The 23,312-nt window shown below is 40.7% G+C and overlaps 1 protein-coding gene across 1 annotated transcript in view; it reads right to left on the bottom strand.

Annotated features, from left to right (window-relative positions):
• ADGRV1 (adhesion G protein-coupled receptor V1) overlaps positions 1-20,715 on the bottom strand; it is a 460,423-nt gene extending 439,708 nt beyond the window's left edge. The window contains exons 1-3 of the mRNA XM_032764111.2: positions 20,604-20,715; positions 16,619-16,746; positions 14,029-14,185 (exon numbers count right to left, since the gene is read on the bottom strand). Coding sequence (XP_032620002.2) covers positions 14,029-14,185; positions 16,619-16,746; positions 20,604-20,715 — 397 coding nt within the window. The remainder of the gene's footprint in view (positions 1-14,028; positions 14,186-16,618; positions 16,747-20,603) is intronic.
• Positions 20,716-23,312: the final 2,597 nt, after the last annotated feature.

Below are 23,312 nucleotides of genomic sequence, written 5' to 3'. Positions count from 1 at the left end.
CCCGAGTGCTCCTACACCACTGGGACCACTTTGGCCTTCACTTTCCACATCCTCTCTAGTTCCTCTTTCAGGCCCTGGTACTTCTCCAGCTTCTCATATCCTTCTTCCTGATGTTGCTGTCATTTGGCACTGCTATATCTATCACCACCGCTGTCTTCTGGTCCTTGTCTACTAGTTCGTGTCACTCTCATATTTGAGGTAGGCAGGTGAAGCGTTAGGGGGTCTTTTGCCCAAGGACCCCTACTGGAAAGTTGGGTACCAACCGGGATTTGAACCCCGGTCTCTCGTATCAAAGGGCGGTCTCCCGTATCAAAGAGCAGCGCTCTTAACCACTACGTTATCCAGTCACCTGTGTGTGTGTATATATATATATATTATATATATATATATATATATATAAAAAAAATTATATTTTTATTACTGTTTCTCAGTCTCTCTCCCAGATTCCTTTCAGATTTTTTTTTATCACACTCAGTTGTGGCATCATGTTTTAATGAGACTGTGAACTCTTCAGGGTTGGGACTCTCCCTTACTATGTGGGTGTATACTTTTCTCTTAGGACAGACTGAGCTGGATTTGAGTCCCCTTACTCACGGCCAAGTACAGTGGCAAGTTGAGCATCTCTCAAGTGCCAGTGAATTCAATGGAAGTTGAGAGTTCTCAGTATTTCCCAGAGGTACAACCCATGTTGCAGGATTGGTTCCCAATGGAGACAATTTTCTTTAGACAGAGTTCCTTCAGCTGATGAAAACAGTGTTATAAATTAATTTTTAGGTCTCTCTCCACAAAGTACCAAAGATTTTCTTGTAAAATGGCAATTCACACATGTTCTAATAAATGAATGTTCTGGTAAGAATGGTCACTGGCACAGACAGTGCATTTTGAATGTTCATGAAAAGTGAATGTCAAATTTTTAATCGGGATGTATTCAAAGAGTGCCTGTGATTCTAAAAACTATGCGCATCAAATAAGGTAAAAGAAACATGTGATTGCCCTATTCTTGCAACGAACTCTGCACAAGCAGATCTCTGAAAAAATGAAGCTTCACACAGACTTAGGGCCCTGCCCATGCAGAACTTATTGCAGGATAAATGTGACTGGTGTCCAGTCAAAACAGGATGAATATTGCACTTTGTATATTCACAATGAACTGTAAACAAGCTACTGGCCAAGAATAATTCAAATAAATCATGTATTGAATAATTTTGAACAATAAATAAACTCAAGAAAATTACAATCTCATCACAGAAAATTTACAAACAGGGGAAAAAAGACAATGCTGTTTGTTTAAATTATTAGTAATAAGTTATTCACTCAGTTCTACCGAACACCATCTTGGAAACAGCTGGGTAATGAAAACCCACAGGCAGACATTATCCAAAGACAAAATCAGTGACAGAACAGCCATCATTCCGGTGAAACAAATGATTAATTTTACAACCCATTTGAAATGTTTCATTATTTCTGATAAGAATGTCACTCAATAAAATATTTTTTGCTTGAGGAATTTCACCCCACCATAAACTGAATCTTAATTACCATAAGTACAATCCCACAAGCCTTCCATCTGCAGAACTCCCATGGATTTAAAATGAGAGTTCTGCATATAAAAGGCTTTCAGGATCAGTTCCTCCAAGTTTCAGTATTAGCTACAATATGGACTGGCCAGTAACCCCAACTGCTCCACCCCACTCCTCCTCAACCTCTTTCAAGTATGTACACCACCATGTCTGCATGAAGGGAGCAGTGAATGAATTCCCCTCAAGCTTGAGGTCTACAATTGTTACAACCCTTGCATGGGGCATGCAACAAGAAGGCAGGTTCTTCATACACTCCCTCCTCTCTGCATACCTGTACAAAGGCCTGTCACAATCTGCCCTTATGAGGTAACTTTACAAGCACAGGAAAATGATGTCAAGGAAAAAGAGCCACTTTAAAGAGACATGATAACACTCATTGAACAAACAACTCACAACTTACAGGATCTAGAGTTACAGCAATATGATTTCAAACTAAATTAAAACTTAAGTTTTGGAAGGGATATAATAACAAAGCTCTAACCAATGGGAATTAGGATAAAACTTCCCCTATGGGCAGGTTACCCCATAACTGCCCAGTACAGGGTTTCTTGCATCTTTGCCTGAAACATCAGGTATTGAACACAGTCAGGGACAGAATGCTGGACTAGACAACTGGTCAGATGAAGGAAGGCAATTCCTATATTACTGTGATTCTACAGGGTGACCCACAATAGTCACCTATTAATACCTATCAATTTAACTATGAGATGGTCTGATGCAAAAAAACAAAAACAAAATAATTGAGGACAAAAAGGACAGAGTAAAAAAATAAAGATTATGAATGAAAACCCAATCTTGCCATTTCAATTGGAATGGAAGGTTCTAGGCACTTCACAGGACTGAGACATAAGAAAGCTAACCTACAAGTGGTGTGTATTGGTCTCCACCCTAAATTGCTCTCCAGAGTATAAATGTTATTTTGAGTGCCCATATTACACCTTGAATGTGAATAATCGCTGTAACCTTTGTAAACTTTGAGACAATTACATAGTCTGCAAATGCAGGCATCATCTATACGCAACTAAATAGTTTGTTAACCTTTTCGCTTCAGCTGTTACCTTGTCATAGGCTTAGCAAGTAGCTTCCCACGGTGTGTGCTGCAAGTAAACAATACTGAAAATATGATCCATAGAGGGCAAGGTTATCAAGTTTAGAATTACTTGAATTCTATTACCTCTACCAGGGGACATTCTAAAACTATAGGATTACTCCTGTGGAACAAGAGAGGTTTCGTAATCATGCCATCAATTATTCAGCAGGTGAAATTCTTCCTCATTAAATTATTTGAACTATGATTTACTATGTGCAACCTACCAAAAATGACTTTTATCTCTGTGCATATTAAACCAACTTTAAAATATTACAGTTAGTAAAAGTAATGTAAATCAAGACTTGAAGAGTTCAGCTCACGGGAATCAAAATATTATCCAAGGAGCCAGTATAGCTCACAATATTTTAGCTTATAAAATACTAGTCATGATTTATATACTGACTCCTCCGATCCCGCAAAGATTTACACATGTGCTGAAATACACTCACTGTAAGTGGTCCCATACTATTCATATTGTATCAAATTCAACAAGTATCTTTGCAGGACTGGGCCTAAATTATTTTTTTCTGAGACAAGAATTATACATCTTTTTTTGCCTACTGTACCATATGTGGCAAACTCAGGACAATTAGCTACCAGGAGAGGGGTAGTAATTGGTCCCGGAAGGCTTAGCCCTGGAAGAATAAGGTTCAGCTGGGACAGGGGTTAGCAGGGAACTAAGAAGGTTCAGCTGGCCCCAATTGCTGGAGACCTTTTTAAAACCTCCCTGGCAGGGAAGCAAAGGGAGGGGGGGGAGAGGAAGAGAGAAGCAGAATAGCTGCCAGCAAGTAGGGGGCAGCTGAACTCTGAGACTCTTCTTGCAAGGCAGATTGCATCCTCCCCAGAAGGAGAGGAAACTAGAGCAAGGGGCTGGCTGAGAAGGGATCAGCCAGACCCAGTGAGATTGGGAAGGGGTTTTTTTCTTTTACTTTGCCCAAGCCTGAGTCTCCGAGGCTAAGAAGGACTGAGCTAACAAAAGGAGAGGCAGGTACTTTGCCACACATATTAATATTGGTAATTTTATCTTTGACATTTCATATTTATATTGAAATTTACAGTAGTTTTTCCACAGTAAAAAGACTAAACTTTTAGTATATAATACATTCCAACCTGCAATGCTGCTAAATTACTAATGTTTATTGGGTCCAACTCTGCCACCTAGAATCCTTTAATAGGAGTATTGCTTTTGAGAGGACTGAGCGAGAAGAAATTTCAAGACAAGATTCAAATCACATAAAAAAGTAACATGTTGCCACAACTGCTATTGAGTGTAAGGGGGAATATAACAAATCTTTAAGAAAAAAGGGTCTAAACAGCCTTTTTGACTCTTAGCCTTGGAAGCCAAATAGAAACTCAATGGGCGAACAGCTGTGAAGGTCAATTTGGGCTGGATAGAGCCATAGCAAACAGAGATTTAGAGTGTCAATAGTAGCTTCAAAGGATGTTAAACATTATTCTGGGATACTAAAAATGAATGGGTTTAGTCTAAGGGTTTATATAATCAAGAATATAAAAAACTAGCTTCCCAAAAGAAAATAACAGACTTTTAAAGACAGTGAAGGACGCTGTAAATCCCAAAATTACACCCTTGATAGACATTCAATTTAAAAATCAAAGAATTTTTAAACAAGTAATGCTACTTAGCAGGTAACATACAGTTTCCTGGCTAAATATAGCATTTTCTGGAGCACATTTATGTTTCCACAGAAAGAGCAAACTCCCAGTGTAGAACAGGTAAGATTACTTACTGATCCTATACAATATTTTCTAAACGTCACAAATCACAAATAAGTCAGAGACCATATCACCCCTGTTCTGTTCCCTCTGTCAAGCCATGTTGACTGTCACCAAACAGCATGTTACAAAAAGAGCATTAATGCAGTCTGTGGTATGCATTTCATTCAATAAATTGAAAGAATGCCACACACTGGTTTTAAACTACCACACTTCACAATGTCTTTGCTGCCTTAGGAGATTCCATAGTCGAATAACAGGTGGATGACGTGATTTTCACTTCAAAGACGTGCAAGCCAGATGCCCCAAAAGCATACAAGCTTTTCTGATACTTTGTACCATTATTTTCTCTGTGGCTCCTTTTTCTCACACATTATTCATAAACTTTCAGAAGAAAATATTGCCCACTTTTGCACCTAAGTTTCTAAGATCACATCAAATTATTCTAAGACTGGACTTCAGTTATGCTGAGTTTTGCTTCCGGGCCCTGATACCACAAAGACTTACTTGAATAGACTTATTTCTATACATTGTGAGCAATTCCACAGAAGTAAATGTGCAGATCAAGGGGTGAGGACCGGGACGGCTCTAGACATTTCGCCGCCCCAAGCATAGCGTCATGCCGCAGGGGACGCTCTGCCGGTCGCCAGTTTTGGTGGACCTCCCGCAGGCGTGCCTGTGGAGGGTCTTCTGGTCCCGCGGCTCCGGTGGACCTCCCGCATGCATACCTCCTGCAGGGACCAGCGGACCCTCTGCAGACATGCCGCCGAAGGTACCCTGCCTGCCGCCCTCCCGGCGACCGGCAGAGCACCCCCTGCGGCATGCCGCCCCAAGCACGCGCTTGGCATGCTGGGGCCTGGAGCCGCCTCTGGTGAGGACACTGAAGATTGCTTTATGTTCAAGCATTATGATGTTGAATTTCTGCCAACCACCAAACCAACAAAATAAATTTAGGGGTTTTTTTTAAATTTAATTTTAGAAGGTCTTTTCCACAGATTTTTATACTCTGACTTTTACATTCAATAATCAAAAGCCTATAAAATGGAAGGCACCACCCACTTTCTCTGGATGGTGGCACACACTCAGTCTGCAAGAAAGGATCAACCTGGGATAGGAAACAGCAGTGAAGGGATCTGCACTTGAAAAGGTAGTACCCAGGTCATGATCTGACATTAAAGGAGAAGGACAGTGCAGGATAGCAAAGTAGGAAGAGAGAAGGGCAAGAGGAGAGAAGAGATCACTAATAGGGGAAGCAAAAGGAGATAAGCATCTGGAGCCAAGACTAACTATCGGACCCAGCATAGCTGATGGTGAGGGGAAGATGGTGGGGGAAATGGGCAAATGTTTTAGAGTGAAGTGATCTCTTCAGATCTGTGGCTATTTTGTATTGCTTACCTTCACATTGTACTCAGGGTTACTAAGGTGTATAGGTATAGCACATCAAGGTAGTATAGCATCTACCACATGCCTTCCAATCTGTCCCCATTAACTCCTCTCAATTACTATACATTCAGCCAAGCAGAACCTCAGAAGAATGGCATGTCTGCTACTCTGCAGTGTGAGCAGCACGATGGCCATCTTGGGCTGACAGACAGTACCCCATCCTCAGCTGGGTTTGTTCCACTGTGCACCCTGCAGAATCTCTTCCTGAATCAGCATGGAGTCAGAACTGCTCTTTCATCTTTAAAGGCAATTTCTCCAAAGGATGGCTGAAGCACACTAGGTTGGAACAATGCAGGAAGGCCTACAATGTCACCACCTTTGCTGTATATGTTGTAGAGATACAAAAAGAACTCCTGGTTTCCAGCACTGAACTTTATAAATATTATGAAGCATAATATTATAAAATCATATGAACTGTAATATCATCAGTTAATTAAGATTCAGAGCTTCCTATGTTGCCAGTAATGATCACAAAATAACAGCGAAGGAGTTTCTGTATTTAAGGCTTATTGGAACATTTTTCTTTTTCACCTCACAGCTTCAGTAGCTCAGCTGTCAATATTAAGGATCAAATTTTCAAAGGACACAATTTGTGTGCCAGCAAAACGTGGCATTTGAATAGTGTGTATTGCCCCAGCCCCTTTCCCCCGTGGGGTTGGGGGGCGGGAAATAAATCCCTTACTTTGATGGGAGAGCGCTGGCCAGACAGTGCTTCCATGTCACTACTTTAGAATGATAGCCTACTCCAGCGAGAGAAGCCTGATGCCTCTACGTACTGCAAAACGGAGGAAGCAGGAGATATATAAAAGCCCAAGCAGCCAGGCTGGTTGCTTGTCTCTTTGCTCCCCTCTTCCCCATTCTGGACTACTCTGGTGGAGGTGACATTTTGTAGGAGACTGTTAGTATCCCAGTTTTTCCATGCATATTATTTGGGGGCCCTGCCCCCAGCTTCTGTCTCAGAATGCCGACCCTCCTTCCATCTTTGCTGCAGGGAGCATCACTCACAGGTGTCTGTTCTCCCTTGTTTAATGCAAAATATCGAGAAATACTTGACTTGGCTCCCACATATAACACACACGTTGCCAACTGCAGGGAGCTCTCAACTGGCTTCCACTGTCCCAAAACTCCCAACTCAGTAGCTTCATTCTGTCCACTAAGTACTGCTGCCATGATGGAGCACTACAAGCTCTCGTTTCAGTTTCCAGGAGGGTATATTTGCATTTGAAGGAGATTCTTTTAATTACACAAATATTAGGCAATTATTCTCCTGAACAACAGCTTTTTACCACAACTGCAGGCCTCTTTAAAACTTTACGAAAATTCACTAACTTGACATGTAGCACTGAGAATGGAGCAACAGCTAGTTTAATGTACCTGAAAGTATCTCTGTATGAAAAACCTCTTTCTCTCAATTAAGTCCTCTTGAAGAGAACACTCATCCTTCATTGTATAAACACTGTCCTGAGGAAAGAAGTTTGAGCAACCTTTCATCACAGTCATACCTGCTAGCCAGAAAGCTAACTCTTAGACAGCAAACTAAATCTATTGTACCCGCCAAGAAACTATACTAAAGATGGTGAGGTCTCTCAGCTGAATCTAGAGGTAGAACTCTGATGGGAAGCCCAAAGCATCCCAGCCTCTTCCTTGAAGCTAATGGGAGAGAGGCGAATGCCATCTTCTCTTCCCTCTGCTCCTTTGTCCAAGTGACGGAAGTGGGATCATTGCAATTCATACTCTCCTTCTGTACTTTCCAGTGTCTTTTCTCTTCATCCTCTCAAAAGGAGATGGATGTTCCTTTCGCGTGCTCTTAGTATTTCTCAAGTTTATAATGATCTCAGGAGAAATGAGCTGTCTTAAAAATCAGGTAGACCTCAGGGTTCTGCGAGGTTCAGCTTACCTGCTGTACCTATTTTCTTCAGGCAGAGCATAGAATGAAGTGCCAAATTATCAGGCAGTGCTAAACTCACATATTGAGCTCTTTCCCTTGCCAATGGCAAGCAGGCAAGAAAATTGTTCATATAGAGTATAGATCTAATTACAAACATTTGTGGATACCTTATAACCTGTTCTGAATAGACTTACTGATCATAGCCTTACTGAACATCCCACTGAACCATATAATAATTAGCATTAAGGGTCAGATTCTGATCTAAGTTATGCAAAGTAATCCAGAGCAATTTCAATAGCATTTACCCAACTGGAGTTAATCCATATTTACAGCAGAGATCAGAATCTGATCCTGTGTAATAAACCATCAAACTTTGGCTGAAATCTGCTAAGACAACATTCTTTTATAAACATATTATGGGTTTGATTCTGATTCATTTACACTAAATTTACACCAGTACAACTCCAATGATTTCAACTGATCTACTCCTGATCTACACTGAAGCAAGTGAGATCAGAATTTGTCCATGTGTAACTATGTCCAAAGCCCAGTAATACCATATACTGTACGAGATAAATATGCTATAGTATTGCAACGATTGGCAATGTAGCTTGTATTATTTTTGGCACGCACATAACTATCACTGAAGCGAAAGGAAAGTCCCATAGAAGGATCCCATTCTAACAAACCCTTACTCTCATGCAAATAATCCTGTTTCACACAAGTATTCACATTGAAGTCAGTGGTCATCTCACATTTGTAAGAATTATTCACACAAGGGCTTGCAACGTCAGGGCCACTCACGCATGACACAACATAGGTGGCATTCTACCTCTCAAAAGAAGTGGAATGGATATGCTTTTCACTTAACTGAGACTATGTTTACACTGCAATTAACAACCACTGTCTGGCCCATGCCAACTGACTTGGGCTTGCAGGGCTCAGGAGAAGGGGGTATTTAACCATGGTGTAGACATTCGGGCTTGGGCTGGAGCCCGGGCTTTATGACCCTGTGTGGTTGGAGGGTCACAGAGCTTGGGCTGCAGCCCAAGCCCTAACATCTACACCACAGTTAAACAGCCCTAGCCCAAGCTCCACGAGCTTGAGTCAGCTGGCATGGGCCAGCCATGGGTGTCTAACTGCAGTGTAGACATACCCTGAGAGGCCTCCTATCTCCCATAAAACATGCAACCCCCACCCCTCACACTTAGCCAGTTTCTATTCTGTTGTATCTCTCTCATATGGCTTCTTACACAGTTGACCAAAAGATACTTGTCATTACAGATGGTGACCCACAGCTGCCATCAATTATAGAAGGAACTGCAGGTGCTCACCACATCCCAGGATCAGGCCCTTAAATACTGGGCCAGAAACTAAGCTGGTGTAAACTGATATCATTCCATTGGATTCAATGGAGCTATGCCATTTTACATGAGCTGAAGATCTGGCCCTTGGACTTCAGAATAATTTCCATTTGTACCTTAAATTTGGAAGTATCTGTTACCCTCTCAAAAGTTAAACTTACCACATTTTTAAAATATGAAGTGTGAATGTGAGGACAAAATTTAACCCTCTAATTACTATTTGCCTGGCTGAGCTATATATCACATGCATAACATATTACTGGATACTTTAGTGCATATTCATTAATTTCTCTCTCATGCTGGAATGCTTTGAAAAATAAAAACAAACAACCTTGACTATTGCTTCTTACATAATAATTTTATAGAAAAAATGATTTGCAAGGTGAACAGATGTGAATTATAGCCTCTTGACAGGGATTAAAGAGTATTATTTCAAGTGAACTGACAAAAGAATTATTGCTATGTATTGTGGTTCCTTGCAAGGAAATAAGCATGTATGAGCTACACAGCAAATTAATGTGTTACCTAATCATAAAAATAAATCATTCATCACAAAAATATATTCTTAAATATTAAAGCTTGTACTGAATATTTATACCAAATTACAGAAATATATCAATACGTGCATCAATTATTTGATTAAATATATTTCATTTGTTATTACAGGGAAGCAAAGAAGAGGATTTTTTCTATAGATCTGTCTTTTACAATGGCCCCAAAACAATACATCTCCATAGAAGAAAAAATAACATTTGCATAATTTTGGAACTGGTGTAATACAAGGCCTCCTCTCCAATCTATACTATGAATTAATCCCTTACATCTCTGCAATCTGTTTTTAAATCATACAAATGATAAAGTGCTGTGTACTGAAGAGAGCTCTGAAAGCAAAAGCTGTCTGGGTTCAAAGACTCATCATATTATCTTTGTTAAGTGGTTTGGGTTTCCTTAAAAACTTTTCTAAAGCTTTTAACCTGTGCCACAATTTAATAATGACTATTTAATAATTATAATAATTCCCTTATTAGCTGGGTATTTAATTTTCCTTGCCCGATAGCATCCTTTGCTCAAGACAAGGAAATCTCTTTGTTGCGTAGTTATTTAAGACCAGCAACAATAACTAGGCTGGAAAGAAAGGTACTTTGAGAGGATTACACGGGGCTAGTTCTCAACAGCACCAAGCCAAGAGCAGCAAATTATAAACCTAAGTACTTCAGTGCATGTAACCAAATTGGCTGGTTGAAATGCTAATTGCTGTTCAGCAAAGCTAAAGACAGACAGAGGACCTTGTGCTTCAGAGAATGACACACATTTTTTACCCCACTTCTGTGCCATTGTCTTGCTGAGAATTATACAAAATCTATTCATAAAGGTAGCTCCTTCCCTAACCTTTAAAAATGTGGGAAATTTCTACAGCTCGCCTCTGCCCAGTACCTCAGATCTGTTGGTGTGCCAAACCGATAACAGATGGCTGAATTAAATCCATGTTAAATCCCTAATAAAGTAAAGCTTGAAACAGTTCAAAGCCCCAAATACATAGGATGAGGCCTGGAGAAGTGACAGAGGAAAGGAATAGCTTCTTTTTCTAGCAAATGAAGAATGCAAACCCTGATTTACATAACTGTATTTTAACTTGGAAAAATACAACGGACACAATATCAAAATATCTTAACATTTAAAGAGATCATACTATGGCATTTTAGAGGGAATTTTCTTGTCAACATATTGAAAAATCCACTATCACAAAATTCAGAATGTGTACAGACCGTGCCTTTCATTGTATTTCATTTTGCCAGATAAATTCAAGAATTCAGACAACTTCTTCCCTGGTTAAATCAAGGGCAATATTCTATCCTAAAGACCACCCTTGGTATTTATAACAAATTGCAACATTTGGTGAGTTATACAACAATTTTAATAGTTTTCAAGAAAATACTAATCAGGCAATCAATGAGTCAGTATTTAGAGTTGTGAGTTTGTTTTGTTTTTTAAGGTTTGAAACACTGCAGCATCTCTAGTTCTCAGCCTCTTGCTATAGCCATTTAACAATTCCTACTAACCCCATGAGCCCAATCCTGCAATATCTCATTCATGCACGAAGTCTTTACTCAAGCTCAATAGAACTACTTGCTTGAGTCAGGACTTCTTGTGTAAGTCTTCACAGTTTTCAAAGTGAAAAGTTAACAACGCTTTTTTTGATGGGAGAAGTATTCTGTCCAACAGTGTTTATAATCTAAGGCTCTGATCCTGCAAAGACTTCAGTATATACTTTATGCAAGCGAATAGTACCACTGCAGTCTATAAGAAAACGCATGTGTGTAACATGACGCATGTGCCTAAGTCTATGCAGGTTCAGGGTCTAGTTTAATGCATATGAAGAGTTTTCACGTAATAATTCATACTTGCTCCTTCCTAATTATATTTAGGATGTAATATTCTTTATATTTCTTAAAGGGCAATTTATACAGTGACAGTAATACTAAGAACACATTTTAAAAGGGCACTCAGGAAGAGCAAATAAGAGAGAGAAGTGTTATCCAGCAATAAAATGAAGTTAAATTATCTTAGACATTCTATTTAATATAATAGCCAGAATCCAATGTATAGCACAGTTTGTTAATATCTATAAAACCACCTTAGGCTTAGAGATCTTCAAAAGTACTCAAGACAAGTTTAGTAGGTCCACCTCTATCGAACTTTGAACCATGAAGACATTTTCAAGTTTTCGTTTTAAAATTTAAAATATTTATTGAAATTATATTCATGTTAAGTATCAAATATTTCAAAATACAATACATAAGCAATAATAATACAGTGTTAATCTCTTGTTTACCCATGTTCTAATTTCTGACAACGGTGGAAGTAGAGTGCTCCAAAAGGTGATTTTTTGGTTATCAATACATTTTCTCAAAACTACCATACTTGGCTTACAGTTTATGGACCAGATCCTACAGAAATATACATATGTCAGTAACTTTACTCATATTAGTAATTCCATTAACATCTATGAGCCAGTTACTGCAGCACTTCTGCACTTGTTTAACGTTACTCATGCAAGTTGCTCCACTGAAGTCACTCAGATTACTCACATGAGTAAAGTACAACACATGTATAAGTGTTTGCAAGATTAAGCCCCCTGTAACTACACGTGTGAGTAAAGTTACTCAAGTGTGTAAGCATTTACAGGATTGAGTCCTATATCTGAGAGGATTTTTAATGGAAACCTATGAGTCTCTCAAGCAAATAAACTAGACCCTCACTATTTTAAATAAAATGATGCTTGCATTTGATATGGCTTTAAACCTTTCCTATATTAGGCTGCTGTCTAATTTTTTTTTAAAAAAGCACAAAATGTTAATAACAAAAGGACACATTTTAGGCCCGATTTTGAAACCTTTATTCCACTAAAGCTCCCAATCCATTTCCATGGCTGTTTTACCTGCATTAGGATTTCAGGATCAAGTTCATACATTTGCTTGCAGTTCTTCAATATCCAAAATATATTATTTTTGAGCCCTCATAATTTTGCTAGTCCAAATAAGAAGTCCAGCCCTAATCCCAGAAAGCTAATGGCAGTTTTCCCATTGATTTCAGTATGAGCAGGATCCAACTCCCATAACTATAAGGTGATAATCCTGCACTTTTGATGCCGGTATGCTTATTCAGATGTAAACAAACTATGATTTCATGGATTTCTTCCATTTAAAAATGTAAGAACACAATAACTTTGTGTTTAAATAGCATTAGGATTAAGAAACAAATGTCTTAATTTTCCTGGCTTTTGACTAATACTTCATCCTTAATTCATGAAGTGGTTTAAAAAAATATTTGTATGGAATGTTAGTTTTGTCTTTAAATTTTCTGAAAGCTGGACATTTTCAGTTGCATCTTTAATATTATTTAAACCATACTGATCCCCCTCCCCACAAATGGCTCTCAGTTTGCAGATAAACACTGAGTACATTTTTGTGGGATAGGTTGTTTTAGTTTAAAAGAAGGGTAATCTATTTTCTGGATATATATATATCTTTGACTATTATACTGTACTAATATATGTTTTCTTCCAAATGCCTATCATTTAACTGATAGAATAGTTCCAAGCAGATATGTATTTATAATGTGTGCACAATATATATTAGAAGCACAAAGCACACTTTTGGATGCTGTTCAAATAGTCTATCAAAATAATAACTTGCACGCCACATCAAATCTATCTATACTGTAAATCTACTGGAGACACATTTAGTTCCCATTAAATTTGAAATACGGTTTGTTTATCTGGTTTAACCAGAGTGGATTCTGCAATAATTTATACAAAATCAATACATCAAAAAGTGGTAGAACAGTAAACCCTTTTGAACTCCTACACTATTTCATTTTCATTTATTTTAATTGTTATTATTTGCAAATTAATTCTATCATGGGATGCTCGTTGGCCAAGCTTTATTTTTTCCCCACTTTGTTTTGCTGAGCTATCCACAGTGCAAATATGGGAGACGTTCCCCCAGTCCGTTTTGACTGTATTGTCACTCCTTTGAAAACTGAAGTTTTGTTGTGTGGTTTTCAGGGTATTAAATACCAATCGCTCACGGGCTTGGGACCTATCAGGCTGAGTTTCTTCTGCCTGTTCTGATCTCCCAGGAACAAGGGTCTCCCTTGGAAGCGCTGCTGTCTCCCGCTGCTCTAGCCCAGAGAAGAGAAAGAGGAGCTGCCAGGACACTTATACACCTCAGCAGACTATATTCTCCAGCAGCCATGCAGGGCGAGCTCCATGCCCAGCTCAGTCCACAGCCAAAAAGCCTCTCCCTGCGGCAACAGGTGCTGGTGTCACAACTCTAGAGCTAGCGGGGGGGAGCTTTGCAGCTGAGGAAGGATGCTCCAAATGCAAGGCCCGCCCTCGCCCTGGGAAGAGACGGGCAACAAACCTACCTAGACCGGAGGACATGGACATCCGCGTCCTGTGGACTCCGCCAGCCGCCCGCGCACTCACTCTCACTCGCACATTACGCGTCCTCCCGGCTCCTACTCCTCCCTCCTCTCCGCGCTGCGTCCGGCACTCCCCGCCCTCCCGCTGCCTTCCCACCCTCTACGAGAGAGGGGGGCGGGGCGGAGTCCTGGACCCGCCAACAGCTTCAGCAGAACCAGCCCTTTCCAGTGCCCGGCGTAGCTGCCTCGTTGTTTTCCCTGGAGGCGGCAAGGGCAACGCGGGGTCTACCAGGCTGTGTCCAGTCAGGTTTGGGCTCCAAACCCTCCAATTGTACCATCACTGAGTACAGCGGCTCCTCGTGCTCCCACATAGATGCATAGAGCTGCACCTTGATGCTTCCTGGTGCATCAGCATCCCACAAACCTGAATCCTGCTAGGTCCCACAATTTCTGGCTGCATCACACATAAGCCACTGCCTAAACAGAGAACAAGGATAGCCATCTCTACATCACCAAACGCTTCCTGACCAAAAGCACGTCTGACACAGGAGTGGAGCAGAAACACAGGATCTTGCCACTCTAACTGTGCACTCTAAATAGTATAACAGTTCCTACTTCATTAGAAAAAACTCTGGACTCTAATGCATTTCAGACCAATAGCGCTAGGAAAGAAAACCTCCTGATAGATCCTAAAAATGTTAACCCAATTAACTCCAATTTTACTGTCTAAAGAAAAAAGTAGCAGCTCCTTTTTCACTAAAAAGTCCAAGCCCCCTGTTGCAAAGTAAGAGAGAGTACCACAAAGACATGTATCCAACATTTGAATCCTGCTGTGTCCAAACTAGTTTTTTTTTCCCCCCACCTGAAAACTTCTACCAACTAAATAGAGAAGTGCAGTTGCTCTAGTACCGGTGCAGACCCCACAATGCATCCTTACTCTACTGCACTGCAAAAACACATATCCGTCACCTGGGAGCTGCTGGATTCTGCCATTTTTTGGCCTGAAGTCCCCAGACTGTGTCAGCAAAATAGATATATTACCACTCCTAACAGACTAGAAAAATCTAGATTCTGACACATTCTGGTGTAAAAGCAACGCAAAAACACATAACTGACATAGGTTTTCCAGATAAACAGCAATTTTTAAATTCATAAACTCCTAAATTGATAAAGACCTTTTCCTAGTCCACTATATAACTAGTCTGCAGAGGCACAGCAACTGGATGGTGGGACGATGAGCAAATGCCTGAGCATGGAGCATGTAAAGTGCCTCCTTACCCCCCCCTTCCACCCAGGGTGGGAGGTGAAGTCTGCGGATGAACCTCTGAACTCTGGGACTGCACTGCCCAAGGACAGCAACTATTTGTGGGATGCAGAGAAGGGATGGGCCCGTTAAAGGGACTTCTGGGCTGTTGGACTTAAGAATATAGACCATACTTATTGATGAGTGACTCTATCCTGGGCAGCAGTAAATCTAAAAGGAACTTGGGGGGCCTGGCAGATAATCAGCTGAACACAAGCTCCCGGTAAGATGTCGTGGCCAAAGTATGATCCTTGGATGCATAAATGGGAAAACTGAGTAGTAGCAGAGAGACTGTGCTTGTCACTAGTGCAATCACTGGAACAAGGTGTCCAATCTGGTGTCCACAATTCAAGAAAGATGTTGAAAAATTGGAGAATGTTCAGAGAATGATTAAAGGATTGGAAAACAATGTCTTATAGTTAAGGCTAGGATTTAATCATGGATATTTTAAATAAAAGTCATGGATGGCAATAAACAAAAATTCACAGCCCAGGGACCTGTCCATGACTTGTACTATATATACCCCTGACTAAATCTTAGCTGGCGGCAGGGAGCACTGCTCTGGGGGCCCTGTGGAGGAGCTGCTGCTCTGCAGGGGCCCTAGGAGAGCCATTGCTGAGGGTGCTGCTGCTGAGGAAGGGGCCAGAAGCCACTGTTTGGGGGTGCCCCATTGGAGGCTGCTGCTAGTGGGTGGGGCCATTGGCATCAACTGCTGGGGTTGCTGAGCAGCAGCTGTTCCAGTGATCCCCAGGACTACCCCGTGCCGCTGCGCCAGCCACCCCCGGGGCCGCTGCCAGAGGCCATTGAGCTGCAGGTGCTCCCATCACCCCCAGGACCAATAAAACTACATCCCGATCCACAATGGTTGTACCTTTTCTTCCCTCACCCCTAAGGGCTGCAGTCCTCTATATCTTTTTTCAGAGCTCTGAGAATTTCTCTTATTTCCCACGTTAGCCATAACTTTGCGACTCCTTTGTTGCAGATGACTGGACAGAGCTCCTGTCAGCTTGCTCCTTAAGCAGTCAGAAGGGTTATTGTTGTGTGACATGAAGGACTTGATCCCCCTCCTAAGGGCTCAGCCTGCTCCCCCCACAGCACTCCAAACCCTTACAAGTTTTAGGAACAATCAATCAGGCCTGGAACTGGATCGAAAACAGATCTGGCATTGCACAGAACTATGCCTTCAGATCAACCTTAACGTTCTCTGTTCATTAAAAGCACTAAATAAGGTACATTAAGTAGATTCCCCCAATTCTTTGTTTGACTGGATTTTCTTTGTTTTGATTTTACTGAACTGTGCAGGTTTAAAACTGGCTCAGCTGCAAGTAAACCAGTATTGAAAGCAACAACCACCACAGCATCAATGCCTTCTAGTTTGTTTGTTTTGAAATCTTGCCTTTTCCCTTTACTGGCATCATCTGAAAGAAGGGGGAGGACAAGAGGGAGTTGGGAGACAGAATAACAAAAAAAATGGAGCTCAGAAAAGGGACTAAGGGAGAAACAGCAGAAAGGCAATGGGACCAAGTGACTAGAGGTGAAATAGGACCATGCAGAAAGTCTAAGAAAAGGGTCAGAAGGGAACATTTTCTCTTTTGTACACTTTGTTTTTATTTATAAGCAGGTCTTGTATTATATAAGCAATAAGGCTATTTTTTTTCAGTCTTGCATGCTTTAAAGTTAGGTACCAGAATAAAAGTATCCTGACTTTCAGAAGTGCTGCGCTTCAACAAAGTCCATTAAAGTCAATAGGAACCACAAGTGTTCTGCACCTCTTTAAATCAGGTGCTTTTATTTCAGTGTCTAATAAGGATTTATTTTAATTTTTGGCATCCAACTTTTAAGATTGGCCTAAATATTTTTACAGAAATAAAAAACAAGCAAGAATCTTAAAATGTTAGGACCTAAGCCTGCAAAGAACTATTCATGAGCTTACATTGTGAGTACTTCCTTTGAACTCAGCAGAACTACTCACCATGAGTAAAGTAAAGCACATGAGTCCTCCAGACCCAGATTTACTGTCTATGCTCCATATTTGTTAATGTGTCCCTTCCACTTAAAAAAGTAAAAAAGTATCACTATCTCTGACAATGTTTTGTTCAGCTCACCTAGGAACAGGATTGCAGGATCCCCAAGTAAGTCTTGATCCTAGATTAAGTGGTTGCACATAAAGAATTTTGTTCCAAAGGAACCCCTCCTGCACAATGGAAAGTCCTAATGAAAACAGAATGGTTTGTCATTTTTATTTCTAGATCTGACCTGCAATGTCTTTCAGCCATGTGTCTAAGGATGCCTACCCTGCAATTAAAAACCCATGGCTGATCCATGCCAGCTGACTTGTGCTCACAGGTCTCAGGCTAAGGGACTATTTAATTGTGGTGTTAATGTTCGGGGTCCCCTGAAGCCTGAGCTCTGGGACCCTCCCACCTTGCAGGGTCCTGGAGCCCAGGCTGAATCCTGAGCCCAAATGTCTACACCACAATTAAACAGCCCCTTAGCCTGAGCCCTGCAAGCATAAGTCATCTGGTACGGACCAGAAGTAGGTTTTTAATTGCCACGTACACATATCCTTTAAGGCCGACCAAGCTAGTCACAAATAGTGGAGAGCTTATTGACTCTGATCTTTTGTTGATGAACATGTGGTTGAGGTCCTGGTATTTGCCTGATTTGCCCTATGTGATGTGGCTGTTAGGTGTCTGCAGCAGGTTGATTGATTATGTCTAGCAATTCTTCTAATTATTTCTTCCTGCTGTAACTTGTACTGGGGGAATGGGACGTGGGAAGGAAGGGTTAGGCTTAACTGGCATGGTGGTTTGTATCATGACCAATAGTTAGAAGGCCCATGGTCCCTGGAGGTATTATTATTTTGGGGACATCAGGAGAAGAGGAAACAGGGGGAGTTAGTCTGGAAGCACATCAGCTACACAGAGCAGTGCACAGAATTTAGTAAAGTCCTACTTGTTCAACTTAACGTGCATTCAGCTTCAGTCTTCGCTAATAAAACACAGTGGCAGCACTGGAGCTGTGAGTTCTCTGCAGGGCAGCAGCTGGCAGCATAAGCCACAGAACTTGGTCAGAAGCCCTCCTGGATCTCTGGATTTTCCAGATGCAAACCTAGCCCAGTGATGGACCCAGAGGCATAAGGAGTTCAAGCTGTACACAGATCTGGCCACACAGGAGCATGACAACAACAGGAAAGTAAAACTGTTATTTTACCTTATTGGAGAACACGGAAAAATGCCTGCACCTCTCAAACTCACTACTGGCTCAAGCCTCACAGCAGTCCCTGGAGCCCTGAGGACAAGCACGACAAAGCCACTTTTTAATGCTCCAGAGAGATTGCTGCTCTTGTTGTTGCACCTCAAGCCCTACTAGACAGAGATCAGATATTGTCCAGAATGACTGCTGGTATTAGCTGACACCCTGAACAGGGGATATCTACCCAGCCTCAGCGAAGGGAATCAGGACATTAATTTCTATCAGTTTCACTGTTGAAACTCGGAGAGAGTGCAGCATGTTAATGGAGTCAAAGAGTCTAACAGAAAAGGAGATCCAACAACAGGCAGGCCAGAAGATAAAAGCCAAGTACTGGTAGGAGCAGGACCAAAGATGAGCTGAATGCTCAGGATAGAATATTTTGAGGACAGAGCTGTTGTCCCTACTTTATTATGTAAGGACATCATTCAAAAATTACATGCCTCACACGTGAGAACTGACAGCCATCTTAAGCTTGAGAGTGTGTTTACCGGCTAAGAATGAATACACAACTCCGCTCCTTGTTAGAAGGGTATTACACCTGCCCGACATATGATTACCACCTGCAGAAAGAGACTCTTATCACATGAGCTGCCCCCCTGACCATGGGGTAAGGGGAGAGTGGATATATTCACCTTCAATGAAAAGCAGTCCTTGATTAGAGTAGACTACTATTCAAATTGTTGAGAGGTCAATGCTGTGCGTGATACAAGAAGCAAGAAGCAAGACAGTCATTGGCAAACTGAAGTGCCATTTTATGAGATACAGTATTCCAAACACCATATTCACTGACAACAGACTCCAATTTGCCTCAGAAAAATTCAAAGAAGTTGCATACAAGTTGGTGTTTCACCATCACACCTCTTCCCCAGCATACCCCGGAGTAATGGTAGGTGGAATCAGCTGTGAATGCAGCTAAGAGACTGTTACAGAAGGCCCTTATAAGCCTTTTCTAAGGTTAAGATCCTTATTAGCATTTTTGGCACACAGGAATACCCCATCACAGGGATGCCGAAACAGTCCAGTGTAGGATGAAGGACAAAAACCCTGTTACCAGTGACAGGAGACTTGCTACAGCCAGAAGGATGGGGACACTGCCAAGAGAAGACGTCCAACAACCAGAGAAAAAAGGCAGTAGAGTATGACATGTCAGCCAAGGACCTACCAGCCCTGGAGACAGAGATTCCTTTGGTGATCCAGTCATTAGATAAATGCGAAAAGGAGTGAACTAAAGGAGCCAAGAAGGGTTCCGTGGCATGCGGATCATATGGGGTGACTATGCAAGAGGGACAAGTGTTCCAAAGGAACCAGAGGCTTGTATGAGCCAGCAGACACAAAGAGAGAGAGCCTATAGTAACACAAAAATCACCACAGAACAGAGAGATAAAGAACTATCTGGAAGCCAACCATACAGATATAAAGGAAACTCCATAGAGAGACAGGGATATCTGTTGTAAAAGTGAGATTCCAACTCAGTATCAATTATTTGTTTTTAATGTTTGTATTAAAATATTTGTAAAATAGGGAAGATGTATCATTGAAACTGGAATCAGAATGCACGTGGCCCCAGGAGAGGCTGTTATTGAGGGGACAAGTCACCAGGGGAACAGGAAACAGGTAGAGTTAGGCTGGAAGCAACTCAGCCACATGGACAGAGTAGCCCACAGGGTTTAATAAAGTTCCACTTGTTCAACTTAACTTGCATTCAGCTTCACTCTTTACAAATGAAACAGTGGTGAGAAAAATACATAGAGAATGGAAAGATTGCTGAATTCTTCATGGAACTGAGTTAAGGTCATGCTATGGAAGGGGCAAAAATGACCAAATCTTTTATCAGAGAATGGTTAGCATCTCTTTCATCTTAACATGCTTACTTGCTGAATGCTTTCCTAATGGACAAACGTGTGTGAGAGAGAACAAAGGAAAGAGTTTATTGTCTTTGCAGCCCTTCCAAAACATGAGAGGATTTCAGTGCACACGCAGGGAGAACAGTAATATCTACAGAGTACAGCTTTATATCTACCTGGTTGCTGTGGCAATACGTTAAACTCATGGAATCCTCTGGTTCCCAGAGAGGACCAGGATACATTGTAGGAGGAACTTAATAAAGTGAGGACTTCAGCATAGAAGGTCATTCGCTAGTTCTCTGCATTCACTTATTTGCTCATACTAGCTCCCCAGCTCAGACTAGAGGATGAGCATTACTATTGATTGCCACATTCTAGCAGTAGCATGGTCTATAGCTAGAGCTAGTTGAAACTTTTCAAATAGCCTTTTATCAAAAATGGCATTTCTCATGGAAAATTGTTGACATTGTCAAAATGTTTCATTCGTTTGTGAGAAATGTTGTGTCTTCATAATAGTTTATCAAAACCATTAATGAAATGTTATGAAAATGGTTAACAATTTTCTGCTGATTTGTAATTCTCACAATGTACTTGCTAAAAATTCCACACAAAACAAAAATCACAAAAAGACTTTTGAAAAAATTTCAGTTTCAAATACTTTGAAATAAAAACTACATATTTATTTTTTTGCAAAAATAAGTTTCCAGGTTTTTTACTAGCTCCGTTTACAACTTGGATTCAGTTGTTCCATCTGCCATGCTGCAGCTGTTGGAGGCATAGCGTATCATTATACTGGCACATAATAAGATTGCCATCTCTGCAGAGGTGGTTTGGTCTTATAATGAGGCCTAATGGCCTCTGTTCAAACCACAGTGGGAGCTTACTGGCTTTCCTGTCACACAGAGAAATATCAAGATGAGAACTTGGCAAGAACTCCCTGTCTTCCCCTCATGTGTGGTTATTGTTAAATAAACTTGCAGCCTTGTTTTTTCCAGTCAAGTGTATCCATCTCTTAATTTGCAGTATGTCACTGACAATGTAGATACTAGATGGCAACTCAGAATGCTTTCTTATAAAACGCCCACTAAATTACTGAAAAAACTCATGTAAGCCTTGGTAACAGATATGGGACACTCAAAGCACGTCAGACATTAGATAGCAAATCCAATATGAATGCTTTCCAGAAAACTTATATCTGAATTGTATTTTTCGAAGGCAAACTCTTATACAGTTCAAATCTGTGTCCAAGCATCTTATCAATATAATTTTTTACTTTGTATAATGTAAGTTGTCTTGTATCCTCTCTCCCACATACATCACTTTTAGTTTCTGTTTTCTCAGAAGATATTTCAGACTAATTAAGAAAAGTGTTAAGCTGCTCCATCAGCCCCATACAAACTTTTATGTAGTTTGCCTTAGATCATAGATAAGTATTTTGTTTGCCTTCTAGGGGGAAAAAATACTCAGTGGCACTAAAAAATAGTTTCTAATCTTCTACACAAGTTAATTATATATTTTAAGTCTCTTCACTTCTCCCCTTAAAGTTTACAAGCCAAAATCTGAGATGCTACTCATTTCTTGTTTATTTTTTCCTCCCTGAAGTCAATGGGAGTTTAGCCATTGACTGCAATCGGGTAAGGATTTCTTCCTCCAAATGTAACTATACATCGTGAAGTCCTATTCATGAGCCAAATCAGAGTGTTCATATTTGTGGTTAAAATGGGTTCTTAAGGCAACAGCCAATATTGTGGTCGTGTGTGTGTGTGTGATGGGGGTGGGGAACGACACATTCCCAGTGAGAGATCTACAAGGCATTGTACTTCAGTGAAGCAAAACACTTTCTGGAGCTTCCAAGGTTGTAGAAGGTGCATGCTTGCTGCTCCACCTGTTAAGGGAGTAAAGTGTATGCTCTCCCCTGGATTGGAGTGGCATGAAAAGAGGATGTGAATACTCTCACCTCCTCACTGTCCTCTTTGGTTTCAGTTATAGTTCTGGCCTGAGTAAAATTCATCTAAGGAGTTCAGGATTTCATCCTCTATTTGTAGTGCTGGCTTTAGTGCAGCTTTATAAACTAAGGATACATCTGTTTGTCCGCTTGTTTTTAAAATGGGTGAGATCTGTGGGCTGGATTCTTCACCAGCTCATGCAGCCTTTGAAACTCATGCAAGTGTTAGGTGAGGGTAAGAACAATATTGAGTACACAGTATGCAAGGCAAACTCTTTAGTCATCTTTTACTGTAAAACAGCCTACAACACCTCTATAAAAGGATACTCTATAAATGCCTTTTGTTATTAATGAAATATATATTAAAGATGTTTTTTGGTGAGGAGTTGCAGGCAATCCTGATGCAAGAAAACTGCCGGATGTAAAAGTAACTTAAGAATATTTCCTAGAAAAAACATGAAAAATCTTGTAGCTTTCTCTGTTACACAAAGTGTTCCCATACAGCCTTTTATGGTTATGGCATATCAAATCAGGGTGCGGGATTGTTCGCACAAAAGATAAAAATATTCTCTTCAACAAAAAGCAACATGTGCCTCCATATTCTCCCCTTTGTATATTTAGAATAGTTATTGCATAAATCAGGAGAAAATGTACTGTTTAAAATCTGTGTAAGACCAGCAAGCTTGATCTTTTAGAGCTGCTCCCAGTTTATACCCACCATGTGTGGTGCTTCCCTGCGGTTTGTTATTTTACTTCAATGGAAGAGGGAGGAAAACAACAAAGCTCAGTAACCACACTGCATAGCACAATGTAACCATGGAAGCAATTGTCCACTTGGCAGAGCCCCTCCAGAATGATTCAGCCATTCATTTCATTGAATCAATATTGAAAGCTTTTAAGATTTATTACTTGAGGGTTAGAGGGAAACTAATAAAATAAA

The sequence above is a fragment of the Chelonoidis abingdonii genome, chromosome 6, assembly GCF_003597395.2.
Source record: "Chelonoidis abingdonii isolate Lonesome George chromosome 6, CheloAbing_2.0, whole genome shotgun sequence".
Lineage (NCBI taxonomy): Eukaryota > Metazoa > Chordata > Testudines > Testudinidae > Chelonoidis > Chelonoidis abingdonii.
This window is presented reverse-complemented; position numbering and strand designations above follow the sequence as displayed.